Consider the following 21,161-nt stretch of genomic DNA (forward strand, 5'->3'; position numbering starts at 1 on the left):
AACAAGGCAACCAAGCAGAGGAAGTATCAACAAAGTATCTTCATTCAAAAATGAATATAACTACCCTGCTATAAAAAATCAAAAGTACAGAGGTCGATTATGTTCAAACATCATCATCAGGAGAGGGGATAACAACATTAAGATTATCTACAACTCTACTGGCTAAATCTTTGACCTCAGGCTCCATCCACTCAATGGCGTCAATGTACTCTTGACTATCGGCTTCCTCCGCTATCTTGGACAGAGGCACCTCTGGAGCAAGAACCCGGACCTGAGCCAAGACATTCTTGGTACACAGTTGGGCGCACCTCTTCACGAACTCTTGAAAACGAGTTGGAATTCAGGGAATAAACTGAGCCCAAGATTGCCCATCGTCCGCTGGAGTTCGGAGTGCGTCGGCTACTAAACAAAAGGATTTCCATAAAGCTTTCCAGTTCTCAGTAGCCATCGCCAACTTGCCAGATAAGTCTTCGATAGTTCTTTGAGCCTGCATAAGATCTCTGTCAGCTCCACGCCTAATCATCTTAGCAAGGGCGAGTTCTTCCTCAGCATGAGTAATTACCTCCTCAGCCTTGTTATGACTAGAGCGAACAAGAGCCTTCATTTCATCAATACTCTCCGAGAGCTTCTGCTTTTCAACTCGGAGAACTAGACAAGGCACCGAAAAACAAGTCAGTGAAAAAAGAAGTCAAAATACAAGAGGAAACAAGCAGAACCCACGACACCTTTGCATTCGTTCTTCGCAGACTCCACCGCGGCATCCCTCTGCTTCTCCGTCTCTACTACCCGGGCACGAAGGGTCTTCTCCTCCTTTTGGTGCATTTGACGCTCTGTCTCCAACTCAGCCCGGAGGAGGTCAAGATCGGCTTTCAGAGCGTTCACCTCAGAAGACAACTTTTTCTCATTTTCAGACGAAAAAAGCCAGAATGATCACGAGAGAAAAACTGAGCAAGAAGAGACAAAGAAAAACAAGGCGTAAGGACAGAAAAAACGAGTATACAAAGGAGGAGTGGCAGTAAAACTTACCTGGAGCTTTTCACCAAAAGAAGTCGCGAGGGTCGATAAGCTCCCCCAGGCAACGGTTAACTCCGATAGTCGATGGGTGGCATCAAACTGCTGCACCACCTCATCAGCAAAAGGCAGACCACCGGAAGTAAGAGAAGGAGAAGGAGAAGCCAGTCGAGGCGAAGAAGGCACGACCAGAACAATCTCACGGGAAGTCAAGACCAATCCCTCAGATGAACCTGCCACCATAGCCGTGGTCACTTCAGAAGCAACCAAGCCAACAGTAGCGCCTTCACCAAGAAACCTTATCTCCTCAGCAACCGCTTTGCCTACCGAGCGCTCCGAACCCTGAGGTTCGGTACTCGGTAGCACACCAGAAAACTAGTAAGAAGTCGGTAGAGGGTCAAGAGAAAACGAAGGCCTGAAAAGTTGATAGATAAACTTACCAATAAGAACAAAGGAAAAGGGAAACAGATGCAAAAAGACGAAGCCAGAAGTTACTCACCCGACTATCTTCTTCTTCGTAAAACACAAAGAAGGCTTCGCAGGGGGAACTACGGCGGCGAAAACGTCCCCACCGCTTGGCGACAGGAGCGGTATAGCTGATACCAGAGCTTCAGAAGAAGCCGGAGCTAAGGCCGTGGAAGAGCTAGGCATCGAAAGTGCGGAGGAGCTTGGTACCAAGGAACTCAACACCGGAGCTTCAGAAGAAGCCGGCGCAGAGACCTCAGAAGAACTCATACCCGACGCCCGTTTCCTTCAAAAAGATCAAGACTAAAAATCAAGACAAAGAGGAGGAATGCAGTAGAAAGGGAATATAAAAGCAACTCACCGCCGCACGATGAGGGGAACTTCATCATCTTCTTCCTCGGTTTCAACCAAGGCCACCAGACCGCCCGCTGAAGGAAAGGTAAAAGTACCCGGTTCAAGATAAAAAGAAAGGAGAAGACAAAGAGACAAAGAGTATTAAATATGCTCACCTAAGAGCATGCTAGCTACAACTGGAGTACCTGGAAGAGTACTTGGCTTGCGAGACTTCTTGGAAGCAGGCAGGCCAGATGAAGACCCATCCGTTCGCCCCCTCTTCGGGACACTACGAGGACCGCGAGGGACTAGATGAGGAACATATTCTTCATATACGTCAACAAATCTAGAAGAAACTCCAGGAAGAACTGTGGAGAACGGGAACTTACTAGTTGCGGAAGCTCCAGCAAGTTTCTCCCCAGCTTTCTCCAAAATAGGGAGAACATCTAGGGGGATCGGGTCAACAAAGTTGCGCCCTAACTCCTATACAACAAGGCAGAGAAAAGTTAAACAAAAATGGATACAACAAGAGTACACAAAGTACCCGGACAAAGAGATAAACAACTTACAGCTGGATGCGAGTTGTTAGCAGAGAACTCGGAGACAGTAAGTGGGACGACGCTCGCTCCTTTCAACATCTTCTGGAGACGCTCAAGTACCTCCTCATCGGTCAGCTCAAGAGCTGGGACCATACGTGAAGGATCCTTAGCCCCAGAGTACTCGAAGCTAAAATGCTCACACTCCTTCAGAGGCTGAACTCAGCAACGAAGGAAACTCAAAACAATCCCAAAACCGGTTAAACCCTGCTGCTTCAGCATACTAATCTTATTAAGGAGTGGCTGGATTGCCTGGACTTCAGCGGGCGACACGGGGTTCTTATCCCACCGGTCATTAACCAAGGGACCAGACCCAGAATGTATGGAAAGAGAAGGAATCAAATTTGCGGCATAAAACCAATTAGCACGCCAATCCCTCATAGAATCAACCAGGTCATAGTCAAAGAACTTGCTTTTAAGACCCTGGCGAAACTGGATCCCACAGCCGCCGAGAACATTGGTCTCTTCGCGACGGGGTTGAGGTTTCAGACGAAAGAAGTAGCGAAAAAGAGATAGAGAAGGAGAGATTCCAAGGAAAGCTTCATAGAGATGAACAAAAATAGAAAGATGGAGAACGACATTAGGGGTTAGATGGTTCAGACTAACCCCGAAATAACCAAGAAACTGATGAAGGAAGGCGGAAGCAGGAAGGCAAAGTCTGGCTCGGACAAAGGAAACGAAAAGGACAATCTCACCAGGACCCAGAGCAGGAACCCAATGCTCGCCCGGAATTCTCCATTCAGTGATGTCTTTGCTTTGGATCAAGCCGTCGCTGACGAGCTCGCGCAGCTGATCTTCGCTTGTTGTTGGAGCCGGCCACACCTTCTAAGCAGCCCTCATGGCCATGAACTCTTGGTTCTCGATCAAAGAAAGAGATGACTCCTCATCCACGAAGGTCGCCTGGGACTTGCTCACGGTTTTCTTCTTACCCATGAACTAGCGGAAGCAAAAAGGTACTGGGGAAGATGAAGCTAGGATGGTGGTGCTCGGGAGACGGCGACGATGACGGCGGCGGATTTCTGAAAGCTAGGGTTTCAAAGCAAGAGCTGGGCAGCAAAGGAAAGGAAGATAAAAGGTCTTTAAATAGATTTTTCAGTGATAAAAACGGCCCACAAGGCCCGTTAAAGCATGGTGTGGGAACGCAACGGTCCATTTACAGATACAGCTAAAATGACGGATGGCACAAATCCACACAACGGTACAATTTAACGGGCATATTTCAGACTTATCTGTCCAGCACCACGGCAGGGTTATCAGATCACTACAAGAACAACCCGTCAACCAAGAAGAAAGAAAGGGCTACCTCGCAAGGAACAAAAGAACCTGGTTATTTAAGAAAGAACTCGGTAATCTCATGAACAACAGGGATCACAGCAGAAAAGTAAAAGGACAACTCAGAAGACAAGATTCGTTCCATTACAAGCGACTTCAAAAATAGAAGATTACAAATCTTACAAGACCCAATGAACTCGGTACCATGAAAAGCAAAGTAGCAAAGAGGAACACGGACACGGCTAGGCTCTGGAACGACTACGTGTCCCAAATTGCTACTCGGAAGGACAAACCGCCATCAGCTACACTGTTTTCTTCAAAGGACGGACGCAGTGCATCCAAGGCAGAAATCAGCAGCACGGCAGAACAACATGGAGCAGAGAAGGCCGGCGGGCATCTGTCTACCCAAGACCGATGTGATGCTGGATATGGTATTGATCTGCACCGGACAGTCTCAGGACAGGCGACGAGGATCAACCCAGAACTGCCAAATGAAGGAACGAAGCCCACATCACAAGACTTCCTCCAACTACTGCCATGTACATCCTGGTACAATGCTGCCGCGGGATTAGCCTACCTCTAATCCCTATCACAAGACTTCCTCCAGCTACGACAAGACACACAGGAACTACAAAATATGCCCGGGGGCTGCTCTACTTCACAAACTACCATGTTCATGGCCACGAAGGTTTCAACAGAATGTTCAATGGATGAAAACAAGCACTCCGGGAGAGTATTTATAGATCAAAGGAGCGGTGCACATGGACTAGAAGTACCAACAAAATAAGCCTAACAAAGGACACATTGAAAAGACAGGACTCAATAATGGAAGACTCAGGCGAGAGGGAACAGTACTCGAAGACGAGCATATTCGGAAGAATATACCAACACAGTACAACTCGTGAATAAAAGGCATTTACACTCAACCACCACCATACAACTATATCTGACAACAACAGACTATCAAAGAATACGCCAAGACCTCGCATCCGAGTTCTTCCTGAACAAAACAACACGGATATACGCTCGGGGGCTGCAAAAGGAAGGATATACAGTTCTTTCAAACAACTCAGATTCAAGACCCTCTAACTTTTTGTTCCAAATAGCAAGAGGCTCGGGGGCTACACTCACTGAGTGTTCACCAAGAAGACTTTTTCAAGACAAAACTACTTCAAGGACTCACGACAAAAAGAAGCCGGACTGAGCTATACCCAAACTCTCATGTATTATGTCACTAAGCTCGGGGGCTCGGCCAGCATCATGGCTTAATCAACACTAAGCTAGGGGGCTCGGCCTTCATTTCAACTACTCCCGGAGGCTCGGAACCAAAGACAAAGGACCAAGAATACAAGAAACTCAAGACTACAACGACGACAACACATCAAGACTCTTTATCCGATTTCTTTTCTAAAGAGAAGAACTCGGAGAAAGCTCGGGGCTGCGGGATACATAGCCCCAGAATTTTTTGAAGACAAGAATCTGGACCCTCCAACTTTTGCAAGCAAAAGCAAGAGGCTCGGGGGCTACACTCAGTGAGTGCAATTTTTACGAAAAATTGCACCCACCCAAAAAGAACTCAGATATAGTATGCTCAAGAGCCCTTCGACGAAGAATCAGAACAATTTCAGGACAAGACCCTCCAGCTCCTTGTTCCAAAAAGCAAGAGGCTTGGGGGCTACACTCAGATGGGAGTACCTTTTTTTCAAAAAAGCACACACCACTCGAAGATTCCAAGAAGCGCTACATGGTTTCTCTCAAGAAAGCACTCGGACGACGCTTGTCCCTGCTCGGCAAGACCTGGAGGAACAAGACTAGGCTTCTGGAGTACAACCATGAAGTGCTCGGGGGCTTATCGGTGCGGGACCCACATGATGCCCCGCAAGGAAGAGAGAAAATCTAGTCTAACTAGGATTCACCCCATGTAACCTTAGTAGTAGTATTATTTTGTAATCCTACTAGAAACTCTCATTGTAAACCGATTAGGAATCTGACCTCCTGACTATATAAAGGAGGGCAGGGTTCCTAGAGAAGGGAGATCACGATTTCTACAACACAATCAATCCAACGCAGAGGCTAACGCCGGCTGGACGTAGGGCTGTTACTCAACCACAGTCGAGGGCCTGAACCAGGATAAATCGACTGTCTCTTGCATTCACCATCGAGTTCCGCATACGCTGAAGCCCGAACAATACTGTCCCGGAAACCCCCGTGGCAGGCTATCGGTGGTAAAACATCGACATCCACCGAGTGTAAGCGCCAGCCGTCTGCAGCGCGCAGGCTTTTCTAGGAGCAAGCACCGGCCGTGTGCGGGCGATGCAGCCGCCCGGCGCGAGCTCCACAGCACGGCTGCGTGGGGGCGCACGAGTGCACGACGAAGCCACCGGGCGCAAAGCCCTCCCAGTCTGCCAACGGACAGTAAAGGATGTAATCCTAGCTGTGGTGTTAGTTTGGTCAGTGCAAGTCTTTAGTTTCAGGTGTTTCAGTTTAGTCAGTTAGCATGTTAGCAAGCTCGTGTAATCATGTATTGTGATCGAGTCCAAGTCTTCAGGATATTAGAGTCAGGTGCTCATGTTAGTAGAGCCGTAATGAACTTTCACTCTTGTACAGGATCGAGCTACAAATAAGAGCATCATAAACATTGCGCTTCTTGAGCAACACCAAAAATCTCTATTGTTCACGCTGTGATCTTCTCAGTTATTGCGAGCTCGTTCGTTCTCGAGTTAGTTGAAGCTAACAGATAGGACAGCGGAGTTCCGATATGGACTCACGGACTACAGAGAACTGCCATGGAACAAAAGAGAGCGTCGGGGAGCTGGAGTGTCAGGTTCTGGACAATGCCAACAGCGCGCTGGTGCTCATCGCCATGGGCGCAAGCTCTTCCTCCCTTCATGCGCTCCGAGCTCTAGGACAACGCCACCGCGTGGGCAGCCTCGAACGCGAGGCCAACCACGTTCGCCACGCTCCTCGAGGCCACCTCACATGTGCCCGGCAAGTGGCGACGACTTCAACTTGGCCTCCACCGACGGCAGCGAGGCTACCTCCCTTCGCACACCTTGCCTCGCCGCTCAGGCTGACGCCACCGTGCGGGCTGCTTCGAGCGTGAGGACGCCGACCCAGACGACGAGACAAGTCGCTTGCCACGCTCCTCGTGGTCGCGGCCATCTCGCGTGACCTAGCGACGAAACTTTGGAAATCCACCTAGCTTCCGCCGCCGGCAGCGAGGAGGAGCATGAGCAGGTGCTGGCACTCCACATCGAACCCAGGAGGCCGAGAGGAGCAGGACTCCACATCGAACCCAGGAGGCCGAGAGGAGCAGGACCAAGCGTTTTTTTTTTCTTTCAAGGCATCTAGACTCTGGAGGTGGATTTCACGACGTCAGAGGCAACAGTGATGTTTTTAAGTGGTATTTTACGTGACGAACCTCTTTCAATGGTATTTTACAGAAGCAGAGTTTTTTTTAGTGCTATAGAACTAATTTTTCTTTATTATTATTACGTAGAAATTCACTGCGACTACTACGTTGCGTTTGCACATCCCACGTCGAAGCCGTTGTCAGGTACGTACAATAGCAATAGCAACCAAGGAAAGACGAGGTCGCCGCGCCCACGCCCACCGACGGGCCCCAGGCGGCCAGGCCCCCATGCCCCGCCGCACGGCACGACGAGACGAGAGAGACGCCCACGCGGCCACGCAAGCAAAAGCAAACTGACGCTGAGAACAGAACACGACTAATTATCCATTTATTTATCTTAATTTTTATATTATATATCCGTGAGCTGTTCCTTCCCTAGACGACTCCAAAAGGCGTCGAGAACACCGATGCACGCACGCATCCATCGTCTAGAAACCGTCTCGATCTCGAGCAGTTTATCCATCCGTCCGTCCGTGTCCATCCGTCCAAATCCAAACCCCGAAGGCCTGAACCCCGCAACCGCGAGCGCATATCTGTGGTGAGCGCGACGCAGCGAAGCCAGCGATTGGTGACCACGAGGAGGAGGAGGAGTCCGTCCCCGTCCCCGTCCCCGTCCCGACTCAGCCGTCCCCGACGCGACGGCGACGGCGACGCATCGCTCTCTCTCGCCTCTCGATTCCCACGCCAGGAAGGCAGGAACACGCGTATACTATTACAATCCAACCGTCTCCTCCGCCACCTCGGGCAGCTCTCGACCTCCTCGCCTTCCCACAATCCCACCCCACATCGCATCGTCCCCACGCAACGCAACGCCAGGGACAAGGACCTGACGGACTCCAGCCGAGCCGAGCACGGAACGGAAGCAATGGCGCGGGAGGAGCAGGAGCAGGAGCAGTCCACAATGGGCGCCGCCCAGCGCCGGCTCCGCGCGGTCTCTGCCCACGTCCACCACCAGCCGCCGCCGCCGAAGGCCGGGGGATGCGGCCTCGCCGCCAACCCCGTCGCCGCCGAGTACGCCCACGGTACGTACACCGGCACGCCGCGCTTCCCCTTCCCCGATCCCCCCTCACCTCTCCTCCGGCGTCCGGAATGCATGCGGCGCCGCGACGGCGTGGCGTGGGGTGTCAGGCTCAGAGCCAGCCGCCCTATACTATTGCTACAATACTACCCACCCGGAGTTACGTTGTCGCCTGTTGGTGAGGCCTCCGGGGTTCCCCTCCGCCGCCGTCGAATTATGCCGATCCAAAGTGTTAACGGAGGCCTGCCTCTAGAGGTAGTCGCAATCCTGTCGGGGTCGGGGGATCTTTGCGAGGCCATGGGAGCGTCGGCTGCCGAGCCGCACGTGCCGGCGGGCCGCCGCCACGTATCAGCTGATCGTTCGGTTGACCGCTCTACTTTTTTTATATAACAATGGAACCGTCGCTTTTTGCACTGGATCGGGGGTGTTGCTTTGCTCTTCAGATTGGATTGGACCGGATGCCTCTCCCTTTTTTACTTTTGTTCTTCTTTATCTGATGATATTCCGTACTATGTCTGGGTCACTGGGTGGGTGGGAAGTGGGAACCCTGCAGTTTTGATGCAGAAACCGGTGAATGAAAAAGAGTGCTGTTCTGTTCAGTTAGCCTGTTTGGAATTTGCTACTCCTATTGTCCTGTGTTTGCTGAATAGCTGATCACGGTAGTACACCCACTTTAGTGCTCAAGACAGGACACTGGTTGTTTCATGTCCAGGTCCAACTCACCAACTCATGTTTCAGTAGTATGGCAGATGGCACAGTATAAAAATCGGAAGCATATAAACTATTTAGTTAATGCAGTGGCAAGCTTACGAGTCTATCCTGTCATCCCAAGTTCAAATCCGTAGAGTACACTGAATTTTTATAGTTAATTAATATGGGCATGAATAGTTTGCTGCAATCTGTTTCTTACCTGTGCATGACCCATTGGTCCCATATATCATCCCAATTTCAACTGTTCATGTTTCAGTTAACTTGGACCATTTCTTATAGGCAACATGTATATATTTGCGATTTTAGCTTATGCAAACCAAAGGTTCCATTAGCAGTTGACTTCTCATACCTTTTTCTTAAACAGAACAGGGCTACAGTGTTGTTCTCCCTGAGAAGCTGCAAACTGGAAAGTGGAATGTGTACAGGTAGGTTACTTACATGTTAAGCTGCATTTTGCTTTTTTTGGTGGTTTATATTACCTCTTCCTGTCTTGCAGATCTGCACACTCGCCTCTAAGATTAATAAATAAATTCCCTGATAACCCGGAGATTGGAACGTTGCATGATAATTTTGTGTAAGAATTCTCAATCTCTCTCATCTGACTTCAATTGAATGCCCATGACTTTCAACAGATCGAACAAATGATGGCGCTATTTTTTTTATTTACCAGTCATCAGAAACTAATTTCTCTGCCAAATACCCTCTGAGATTGGAAAGTTCGTTAGTAGAGCTGGGAGAGTTGTTATTGTGCACGAGTACGTTTTTGACAGGATCTTTTCTGGCATTTTTTTCCTTGATTGATGAGATGGGAGTGAGATGTTGTGCGAAAGAAAGGATGACCAGCACCATCAACCTACTTGATCTGTTTAAACTGTAATAAATTCCCATCTCAACTTCTTCGAAGGATGCTTGGTTATGAGATTTGAGAACATACCCTATGCTCCCATATTCCTGGCGCACGTTTGCAAATGTAAAAAAGTGCATGAAAAAATCCAACAAAAATATGGACAGATAGATCATGCAACCGTCTCTGTCTTGTAAAATTTGAGCTTGAATAAAAAAAAATGCTATGAGAAACAAAAAAGAGAAATCAGCATGTGAATTGGTGCGGGCAATGCTACCCTGACACCTTTTTTTTACCAAGTCAGACACCCCACAACTGTGTCGGATTTCCGACACTTATGCTATTACAAGTGCTATGTAGCATGTCCCCAAAAAATCTGGCAAATCAGATACTCGTGCTCGAGTTGGACAGTGGCACCCTCACCGGTGTGCATGTAACACCGGGTGTGGGTTGCAGACCACACATGAAGAGTTGCGCCCACACCAATTGTCCAATTCACATGTATGTCCATATTTTTGTTGAAATGTATCATGCCTTTTTATATACGCAACTGTGGACGGTAACATGAGAGCATACCTTTGTTTTCAACTCTCTTTTTTTTCTTTTTTTTTGCACATTCAAGAGTGTAAACTATTGATGTGATAGTTTTACATTGCTTATGAAAGATTTCCTAGAAAAAAGGAGTTAGGTAAACAAATGCTAGTTATGTTGTGGAAGACTCGGATCTGAAAAAATATATCGCCATTTTTTGGGTCAGATTAATTTGGCAAAGTGGACCTGTAACTTTTTAAGCAATTGTAATTGTAAAGGAAGAGCTAAAAAAGTTGAATGACAGTTTTTTATCTGCTGGTTTTATGCAACCTGCTAAAATATGCTTATTTTTGCAGACTATATGATTCATAAGAAAATGCTTAGTGCTTTAGTCATCTGTCAGGCACAATGACCTATGTATGCCATATTCCACAGATATGCAGTCAAAACTTTCCGAGATTGTAGATATTTGGGTACAAGAATCTGCCCAGATGGAACAGTTGGAGAGTAAGGATCAGTTACCTGATGCATGCCTAATTATTTCCTTTCTGCTACCTTTTTTTCTAGCATTGTTTACTCTTTTGAGTCAACAAATATTGCAGCTACAAGTGGATGACATATGGAGAAGCTAGCACGAGCAGAACTGCAATAGGTTCTGGTCTTATTTATCACGGAATACCTGAAGTGAGCCATCATGCTCTCAACAAGAATTGTTCCTCTTTTTTGACTTTTAATTTAATAAGCATATATTTTGCCACACATGGATATATTTGTAAATAAAGTTTAGCATTCGTAACAGCAGCACTAACAATTAAGCCTTTTAGTCCAAAGCAAGTTGGGGTAGGCTAGACATAAAACACAGCAAATGCCTCAGGGAAGATCTAGAAAAAGAGGTAGTAGCACTAGTAAGAACAGTAGGGGGGGGGGGGGGGGGGGGGGGTTACTTCTAGTATCCAATGGTGAATTATTTGAACTTACTTTAAATATTCCTTTTTCTTAATCAGGGTGCACGAATTGGTCTATATTTTATAAACAGACCGGAGTGGATCATACTTGACCATGCTTGTGCGGCATACTCATATGTATCTGTACCACTTTATGATACTCTCGGTATGTTCACATCAAAGAATGACCATTGATCCCTTCTTCATTCGTGTAATAACGTCTTTTTGTACACTATCTTCAGGTCCAGATGCAGTTCAGTTTATAGTGAACCATGCAACAGTAGAAGTTATATTCTGTGTGCCACAAACTCTAAGCGCTGTGAGATTTCAATATCTTACCTCAACATTAAATAATTACTAGTTTCTGTACTGTATCGTGATATATAATGACAAAGTGTAAACTGATTATTCAACCTGTTTCTTTGGGTTTATCTATCGGTTGCAGATTTTAAACTTTATAACTCAAATGCTGTGTGTTCGTCTTATTGTGGTAAGTTGGACAGTTTACAATTGTATGTGCTTTGTATCCTTCCTTTGTATTCAATAACATGTTTCTGTATAGGTGGTTGGTGGAGATGATTCAAATATGCCAACTGCACCAACAACTACTGAATGCAAAATTATGACATACAACAGACTACTCAACGAGGTGGGTTTGCTAAATGATCCTTGAGTTTTCTCATAAAAAAATATTTGTCTATGGAGACCTATCCTTAGCACTGCATAGTGGTTGTTGCTGTACATTTTGGTTCCTGTAAACCACACTATGTTTACATAAACGTGCCTGAGCCCTGAGCACGTATTTCCATAAACCACACTACTGTTTGTTTTTTTCGCGAGCGGGTGGGAGCCTGTATTTCATTAAGAAGACAGGAGTTTTGTTTGAAACGTTACAAGTCTGTTCACCATCTTGGATCGGTCTGGACGCTTGCAAGGCTCAAGCAGGCGCAAACCCACCAAGGCGGCAACAGACAACCCTCAGAATTACAGATTATACTATACGGCCAACCACTCTATTGTTTGTATATGTGACGTTAAGGAGTTTTGAGAGATATCAAGTACATGATAGCCATTGTTACTGTCAATAATCTTTAGTAGGCTAAATCAGCTTCTCTTGAAGCACCTCAAAAGTAAAATTGTCATTCCTTTTGGTCACTTGCTCTATTCTTGTTATTTTCTTGTCTATTGTCTACAAATGCTTTGCTGATATACTTGAAAAGGTTCCAACACTCTTTATGTGCCAACTACAAGTTGCTATGTTGTGTCCCCCTTGAACACGAGAGCACAGAAACAATCTTACATAGCAACAAGTTTTGGTCTACTGGATGGACATGTTCTTATTGTTAAACTCATGGTTCTGTGTTTATAGTAATAGTACGGGCACGTGTTAAATGCTTATTGCCGTACATATTATGCACATCCTGGGCTTAAAACAACAAACGCCTTAGCCCCAAGCACGCACATGCTGGGCATACAACAAAAGCCTTTGGTCCCATGATGCACTTGCTGGCATTTTTTTCTTTTGTATAGGAGTTTCCTGTATCAACAAGAAGGGCGGGCCTGGTGCAAGCGGTAGAGTCTTACCGCCTGTGACCGGAAGGTCCCGGGTTCGAGTCGCGGTCTCCTCGCATTGCACAGGCGAGGGTAAGGCTTGCCACTAACACCCTTCCCCAGACCCCGCACAGAGCGGGAGCTCTCTGCACTGGGTACGCCCTTTTCCTGTATCAACAAACTGTCTCTCATGTTCTTGTTTTGAATAAAATGTTCTACCACCGTTCTAGTTGCTACTTTACCATGTTCACTTGTTTTATGAACTCCTCTTTTTTCTTCAACTCAGGGAAGGATGAGTCCTCAAACTTTTCGTCCTCCAAAACCTGAAGATATAGCTACTATCTGCTACACCAGTGGCACTACTGGCACACCAAAGGTAAATCATCAATGCTTTTATTATTCTTTGCTCCACTAGCAGAGTCTTCTGCATTTACCTTTCAAATTGGTGAAGTTGGATTGTCAATCTTTGCCCAGGGAGCTGTACTTTCTCATGAGAACTTAATTGCCAATGTAGCAGGGTCAAGTTTAGGCATTAAGTTTTACCCCTCTGACGTGTGAGTAAATCATTAACTGTTTCTTTCTTCTGTAGCTTATTTTGCTTATGTCAGCACTCAATATTGAAAGTAGCTATTTGTATCACTCCTCAGGTACATCTCATATCTACCTTTGGCTCACATCTATGAGAGGGCTAACCAGATTGCATTGCTTCACTATGGTGTTGCCATTGGATTCTACCAAGGGGTATGCAGATCTGAAACTATCTAGGATGATAGCTTTATACTAGTACATTGCATTCTTTATGTTTGAATAACCATGCCATCTCTAGAAAAACTGTATTTGTGTTCATGGTCGTCATGTGTTCGCTTGAGCTTATTCCTAGCCGCTGTTTTACTGTTGCTACAGTCGTCTGGCTTCTAGGCCAAACGCTCACAAGGTGAGCAAAATGGCATGGATAAAATAATATGGAGAATTATAAAAGAGAGGCGCTGAATAGTTCATTAATGCAATGTTTGTTTCTAGTTTGAATGACTTATGAAACCTTTGGGCCATTCGATCTCTGAGATTAATATTCTAACAATCTATTATATTGGCACACATTGCATTGTCCACTGAACATTATGTTCCTCCCTTATCAAATAGCGAATGTGGCGTATTTACTTACTATTTTTCATAATTATTGCTTTACCTTTAGTTTTGTGCTCTTTTTTCATCTTTTTGGTAATTATGTTTATGTTACATTAACATCCAGGATAACTTGAAGCTGATGGATGATTTGGCTGCTTTGAGACCAACAATATTCGCAAGTGTTCCCCGGTTATATAACAGAATTTATGCTGTGTAAGACAATATCAGTAATCCAGATTTTGTTTTTCATGTTTGGTGTAATTATTGCAGGTCATTTCTTTTAAGATTATTGTTTCTTCTTTCTTGGTGCTGATAACTTGATTGCATAATCACCTTGTAGAATTACAAATGCTGTGAAGGAGTCTGGGGGATTGAGAGAAAGGTTGTACCATACAGCATACAATGCCAAGCGACATGCTATGATAAACGGTAACAGACTAACAACTTTGTGGAGTCCATTTACATTCGCTTGCAGCTTGAGCTTGTAATTTCTACAATTCTACCTCGGAAACCAATTAACAGGATTTCTTTCCTGAGGTGCATAGAATCAGTACGGGAATTCTTATGTAGCCTGCTAGGTCATGGTAAATCGCAATGTTGTTCATGGACTATGTATGAACTGGTAGTCCTGACTCGTGAGTCATCTGTCCTTGGCATGAACTACCTAATTAGTTTGTTACATAGTCCTTCCTATATTTTTACATGGATATTACTTTGACCATAACAACTGAATCAGCTTGAAGTTCAGTTCTTCTTTAATGATATGATATGCCTCTCTCCCACAACAACAACAACAACAACAACAACAACAACAAAGCCTTTAAGTCCCAAACAAGTTGGGGTAGGCTAGAGTTGAAACCCAACAGAAGCAATCAAGGTTCAGGCACGTGAATAGCTGTCTTCCAAGCACTCCTATCTAAGGCTAAGTCTTTGGGTATATTCCATCTTTTCAAGTCTCCTTTTATTGCCTCTACCCAAGTCAACTTCGGTTTTCCTCTGCCTCTCTTCATGTTATTATCCTGACTTAAGATTCCACTACGCACCGGTGCATCTGGAGGTCTCCGTTGCACATGTCCAAACCATCTCAACCGGTGTTGGATAAGCTTTTCTTCAATTGGCGCTACCTCTAATCTCTTCCGTATATCATCGTTCCGAACTCGATCCCTTCTTGTATGACCGCAAATCCAACGCAACATACGCATTTCTGCGACACTTAGCTGTTGAATATGTCGTCTTTTCGTATGCCAACATTCTGCACCATACAACATAGCAGGTCTAATCGCCGTCCTATAAAACTTGCCTTTTAGCTTCTGTGGTACCCTTTTGTCACATAGGACACCAGACGCTTGCCGCCACTTCATCCACCCTGCTTTGATTCTATGGCTAACATCTTCATCAATATCCCCGTCCCTCTGTAGCATTGATCCTAAATATCGAAAGGTATCCTTCCTAGGCACTACTTGACCTTCCAAACTAACATCTTCCTCCTCCCGAGTAGTAGTGCCGAAGTCACATCTCATATACTCAGTTTTAGTTCTACTAAGTCTAAAACCTTTGGACTCCAAAGTCTCCCGCCATAACTCCAGTTTCTGATTCACTCCTGTCCGGCTTTCATCAACTAGCACTACATCGTCCGCGAAAAGCATACACCAAGGGATGTCCCCTTGTATGTCCCTTGTGACCTCATCCATCACTAAAGCAAACAAATAAGGGCTCAAAGCTGACCCTTGATGTAGTCCTATCCTAATCGGGAAGTCATCCGTGTCTCCATCACTTGTTCGAACTCTAGTTACAACATTGCTGTACATGTCCTTAATGAGCCCGACGTACTTCGTTGGGACTTTATGTTTGTCCAACGCCCACCACATAATATTCCTTGGTATTTTATCATAAGCCTTCTTTAAGTCAATAAAAACCATGTGTAGGTCCTTCTTCTTCTCCCTATACCGCTCCATAACTTGTCTTATTAAGAAAATGGCTTCCATGGTTGACCTTCCGGGCATGAAATCAAATTGGTTCATAGAGACCCACGTTATTGCTCTCAAGCGATGCTCGATAACTCTCTCCCATAGCTTTATAGTATGGCTCATCAACTTAATTCCTCGGTAATTTGTACAACTTTGTATATCCCCTTTATTCTTGTAGATCGGTACCAATATACTTCTCCTCCACTCATCAGGCATCTTGTTCGATCGAAAAATATGGTTGAACAGCTTGGTTAACCATACTACAGCTATGTCCCCGAGGCATCTCCACACCTCGATTGGGATACCATCCGGTCCCATCGTCTTACCTCCTTTCATCCTTTTCAACGCCTCTCTGACCTCAGATTCTTGGATTCTCCACACAAAACGCCTATTGGTGTTATCAAAAGAGTCATCCAACTGAAAGGTTGTGTCCATATTCTCACCATTGAACAATTTGTCAAAATACTCTTGCCATCGATGTCGGATCTCATCCTCCTTTAACAAGAGATGCTCCCTTTCATCCTTAATGCACTTAACTTGGTTGAAGTCCCGTGTCTTTCTCTCACGAACCCTAGCCATCCTATAAATGTCCTTCTCTCCTTCCTTCGTACTCAAATGTTGGTAAAGATCCTCGTACGCTCTACCCTTTGCCACACTTACAGCTCGCTTTGCAGTCTTCTTTGCCACCTTATACTTCTCTATGTTGTCCACACTCCTGTCATGGTACAAGCGTCTATAGCATTCTTTCTTCTCCTTAATAGCCCTTTGGACTTCCTCGTTCCACCACCAAGTATCTTTAGCCTCACGTCCCCTTTCTTTGGTTACTCCACACACCTCTGAGGCTACCTTCCAAATGTTGGTTGCCATCTTGTCCCACATATTGTTTATGTCGTCTTCTTCCTTCCAAGAGCCCCTTTGATAACCCTTTCCCTAAATACCTCTGACGTCTCCCCTTTTAGTTTCCACCACTTTGTTCTTTCAATTTTAGCTTGTTTATCCCTACGGGCACGCATCTGAAAACGAAAATCTGCCACCAAAAGCTTATGTTGAGAAACAACACACTCCCCTGGTATCACCTTGCAATCCAAGCATGCTCGTTTGTCCTTTCTTCTTGCGAGGACAAAGTCAATCTGACTACAGTGTTGTCCGCTACTGAAGGTCACTAGATGAGATTCTCTCTTTCTAAAGAAAGTGTTGGCTATCATCATGTCAAAAGCTACCGCGAAGTCTAGAGCTTCCTCCCCCTCCTGATTCCTACTACCATACCCAAAACCTCCATGAACTGCCTCGAAACCTGCGCTTGTAGTACCTACATGCCCATTAAGATCTCCTATAAAAAGCTTCTCACTACTAGGTATAGCTCTAACCAGGTCATCTAAGTCTTCCCAGAACTGTCTCTTAGCACTCTCGTCGAGGCCTACTTGGGGGGCATACGCACTAATTACGTTCAAGACCATATCATCAACGCCAAGCTTGACTAAGATAATCCTATCTCCTTGCCTTCTCACTCCCACCACACCATTCTTGAGGCTCTTATCAATCAAAACTCCTACTCCATTTCTATTCGCGACTGTCCCTGTATACCAAAGCTTGAAACCTGTATTGTCCACCTCCTTCGCCTTCTGACCATTCCATTTAGTCTCTTAAACGCATAATATATTTACACGCCTCCTAGTCGCGGTATCAACTAATTCTCTTAACTTACCTGTAAGTGACCCTACATTCCAACTACCTAAACGGATCCTAGTTGGTTCGACTAGCTTCCTTACCCTTCGCACCCGTCGACTCTGATGCGAAGACCCTTGCTCATTTTTCACTACACCCGGGCACCGATGTAGCGCGCCACTAAGGAAGCGATGACCCGATCCTTGGTTACTTGACACCATGCCCAGATCACGACACGGCGCGTCACGGGGGTGACGACCCGGCCCTTGCCCATTTAACACCATACCCGGGTTCCGATATGGCGCGTCGCTAAGAGGGTTACGCCCCAACGATTTTCTTTCGGATTTCATCTCCATTTAAGTGGCTAAGTTTTTACATTGGCTCGCCACACCTAACACAACCCTCCTCCTTTACCAGGGCTTGGGACCTGCTATGCTGGGACACCAAAGGCGCCCCACCATAGGCGGAGTTGATATGCCTCTCTCCCGAGGAAAAATAATAGCTTGAACTTCATTTGGACTGAAAGATGCAAAATTTCATTCATGCTCCACCAACAGATCAGATTTCCATACCCTACATGATAATGAAATGTTACTTCTGTGTTTTCTGTTGTTAGGTACAAACCCATCACCTATGTGGGACAAGTTGGTATTTAACAAAATTAAAGCTAGACTTGGCGGACGAATGAGACTTATGACTTCAGGCGCTTCTCCCTTGTCACCAGATGTCATGGAATTTCTAAGAATGTAAGCTGCATTCGTCTGTGCTAAGTTGGTGGCATGATGATTATATGAAACAAGTTTGGCTCTGTTAATAATAAGTGACCCTAAATAATAAACACTATTAACTCTTTTCTCTAGATGCTTCGGTGAAGTTCTTGAAGGGTATGGAATGACAGAGACATCGTGTGTCATCAGTACAATGAATATTGGTGACAGATCAATTGGACATGTTGGATCTCCAAATCCTTCTTGTGGTAAGCTCTGGATTTAGTTTTTTAAGATTAGAATTAATTTTGGGTAAAGTTTGCTCTTATGTCAACAGTAATTCCTCATAAAGCTTGTTAATACATAAATAGCACAGAGAGAATCCATCTTCCAATAATGGTGTGTTTATGCTATTACATGCTTTTGATTTACATTTATGTTCCTCACCTTCATACTGAATTGTGGTGATACTTGAGAATAGCTGTACTGAAGAAACCTGTTCTGGGTTAGTCTTGCATTTGTTTCATGTTATCCTGAGTTGTCTCTTACATACATTCAAGGGTTATTTTTATGTTCAATGTTCAATTTTGTTTGAGGCTGCCCAGTTAACAAGATACAGTAGTCCATGAGTGAAATTATGGTGTTCTATGAAAAAGATGTCACCGTTCTTTCTCTTTTTGCACAAATTATACTAGGTTCAACACAAACTTGAAAGATTTGCTTGATGCTAAGCTATATGCATTGTTTTCAGTCTTTAATAATATGCATTCTGTTTTCTTCTTCAGAGGTTAAACTAGTGGACGTCCCAGAAATGAATTATACTTCGGAGGATCAACCATATCCTCGTGGAGAAATTTGTGTTAGGGGGCCTATAATATTCCGCGGTTACTATAAAGATGAAGTCCAAACGTAACTTGTTGTCATCACACATCTATTTACATCTTTTAAATAAATATATCCATTAAACTTTGATAAATGTATTTGAAAACCTGCAGAAGAGAGGTCATTGATGAGGATGGTTGGTTACATACTGGAGACATAGGTTTGTGGCTGCCTGGAGGGCGTCTGAAAATTATAGATAGGTAAAGCTGAACAATGTCTTTTGGTATTCCAGTTTGAGTGCAGATTTGGCGCCCTCGTTAGCTAAAATACCATGTTGCAATGTTTCAAAAATCATCACAAAAATCATGTATGTAGTACACATGAAGTTAAGTATAGCCATAACAATTCAGTTTGAAATTCATCCTAGATGTCAAGAAATTTTCAAGGAAAAAGAACATTTTCAAGTTAGCTCAAGGAGAATACATAGCTCCAGACTCCAGAGAAGATTGAGAATGTCTATGCTAAGTTTTATTTTTGTGTTGTTAATTGTTTGTACTTTTCTGGGTTCAAGGAAAAAGAACATTTTCAAGTTAGCTCAAGGAGAATACATAGCTCCAGAGAAGATTGAGAATGTCTATGCTAAGTGCAAATTCATTGCTCAATGCTTTATATATGGTAATATAATACTCGTGAATCCATATCAGCTGAAAGCATCAAGTACCGTCATGTACATCTTAAAGTTGTTGATCTGGATGCAGGTGATAGTTTCAACTCTTTCCTAGTTGCCATTGTAGCAGTCGAACTGGAGGTGCTGAAGGCTTGGGCTGCATCAGAAGGAATTCAGGTGAAAGTATTGGACTACTGCAGTTGTCCCCTGTTTATTTGAGCTCATGAAAGCAGTTTTCACACTGCTCCAGTTTAGAATGTAAACCAAGCACAAGTACTTAGGTTTTTACCACTATCTCATCACATCAAAGCTTTGAAATAATTTAGAGCCACAAATAAAATGCTTTGGAGTTGCAGTTCATGTTTATTTTCTAAATTGCCCTTGGTAACATGTAGTACGAGGACTTGAGACAGCTCTGTGCTGATCCTAGAGCAAGAGCTGCTGTCCTGACTGATATGGATTCCATTGGGAAGGAAGCACAGGTATAATTCTTCACATGTGACCCTTCTCCTTGAGTATTCTCTCCACAAATGAATTGTCTGTTACAGATGTGCCTTCTTATCGACGACTTTATCCATAATATTGTACCAGCTAAGAGGTTTCGAATTTGCTAAAGCGGTTGCTCTTGTTGCTGAACCATTCACATTGGATAATGGTCTCCTCACCCCAACATTCAAGGTAAAGCTCATTTGCTCTGTTAGAGGCGATTCCAATACTAAATTACTGAGCTGCTGACACTCGATCTCAACGCATCTGTAGATTAAGAGACCGCAAGCTAAAGCATACTTTGCAAAAGAAATCTCAGATATGTATGCACAGTTGCGAGAGACCGAGTTAGCTAGGTCGAAGTTGTAATCTACTTGTGCGATATAAGGAGAAAGGTCATCAATACAGCCATACAGGAGATTGGATTCTGCTATTGTTTATTCCAGCTCATGAAATAAGTAAAATCTTTTTACTGCCACGGGAAATAACGGATCATGTCATGCTCTGGAATATATAATTTTTCACCGGACGGAGGCAGTGCTTGGTGCATACTGAATCTATGGTTCCAGTTATAAAGAAATGTTTTTACAGAGTACATGTTGGGTCTGAACAGGTGCCCTAGAAAGTGTTACTTCACAGAAAATATTGTGTATATATGTGCTACAAATGCAATACTAAAAATACTAAAAAGAACTGTGCCTTTCGACTGTAACAGTCTTTTATCAACATTCAAAGTATATAGAGATGAAATGCCGTAGCAAGTTGACTGGGACAAGCTGATAATAACAGACAAAAAGGAAGCCCATTTTTGTTAAAATTGTATAAAAGTTATGCGAGGTTAAGAAATGTAGGACTGAAAAGAAAGCAAATTGTTCCCAGCCATGACTTAATGTCCAGCTCTTGTGTTCATCTAGGGTATTTTGAAATTTTTTAAAATCGAATTTCAAAATCTGAGAACTTAAAACGAATATTTAGTTCACTAAACAATCGAAGTTAAAATGTTATGAACTACAAACTTTTAGATCTCGTTGAGC

The 21,161-nt window shown here is 44.5% G+C and overlaps 1 protein-coding gene across 1 annotated transcript; it reads left to right on the forward strand.

Annotated features, from left to right (window-relative positions):
• Positions 1-7,550: 7,550 nt before the first annotated feature.
• LOC136483507 (long chain acyl-CoA synthetase 6, peroxisomal-like) lies at positions 7,551-20,901 on the forward strand. Its single transcript, XM_066480589.1, has 23 exons — positions 7,551-8,111; positions 9,183-9,243; positions 9,315-9,392; positions 10,629-10,700; positions 10,796-10,877; positions 11,198-11,303; positions 11,380-11,456; positions 11,583-11,627; positions 11,700-11,786; positions 12,975-13,064; positions 13,163-13,242; positions 13,336-13,429; positions 13,938-14,026; positions 14,154-14,242; positions 18,062-18,191; positions 18,306-18,421; positions 18,938-19,061; positions 19,148-19,234; positions 19,546-19,649; positions 19,733-19,818; positions 20,037-20,123; positions 20,233-20,319; positions 20,401-20,901. Exons 1-23 carry the CDS (start codon positions 7,955-7,957, stop codon positions 20,494-20,496), a joined length of 2,124 nt encoding a protein of 707 aa, XP_066336686.1. The 5' UTR covers positions 7,551-7,954; the 3' UTR covers positions 20,497-20,901.
• The last annotated feature ends 260 nt before the right edge of the window (positions 20,902-21,161 follow it).

This window comes from Miscanthus floridulus, chromosome 9 (genome assembly GCF_019320115.1).
Source record: "Miscanthus floridulus cultivar M001 chromosome 9, ASM1932011v1, whole genome shotgun sequence".
NCBI classification, from domain to species: domain Eukaryota; kingdom Viridiplantae; phylum Streptophyta; class Magnoliopsida; order Poales; family Poaceae; genus Miscanthus; species Miscanthus floridulus.

Excerpts from the sequence above, each read along its gene's own strand:
- LOC136483507 (XM_066480589.1), top strand. The coding sequence starts at position 7,955 with ATGGCGCGGGAGGAGCAGGAGCAGGAGCAGTCCACAATGGGCGCCGCC. Across the intron at positions 10,701-10,795 it reads CCAGATGGAACAGTTGGAGA|CTACAAGTGGATGACATATG; the intron begins GTAAGGATCAGT and ends CAAATATTGCAG. Across the intron at positions 11,628-11,699 it reads TGTGTGTTCGTCTTATTGTG|GTGGTTGGTGGAGATGATTC; the intron begins GTAAGTTGGACA and ends GTTTCTGTATAG.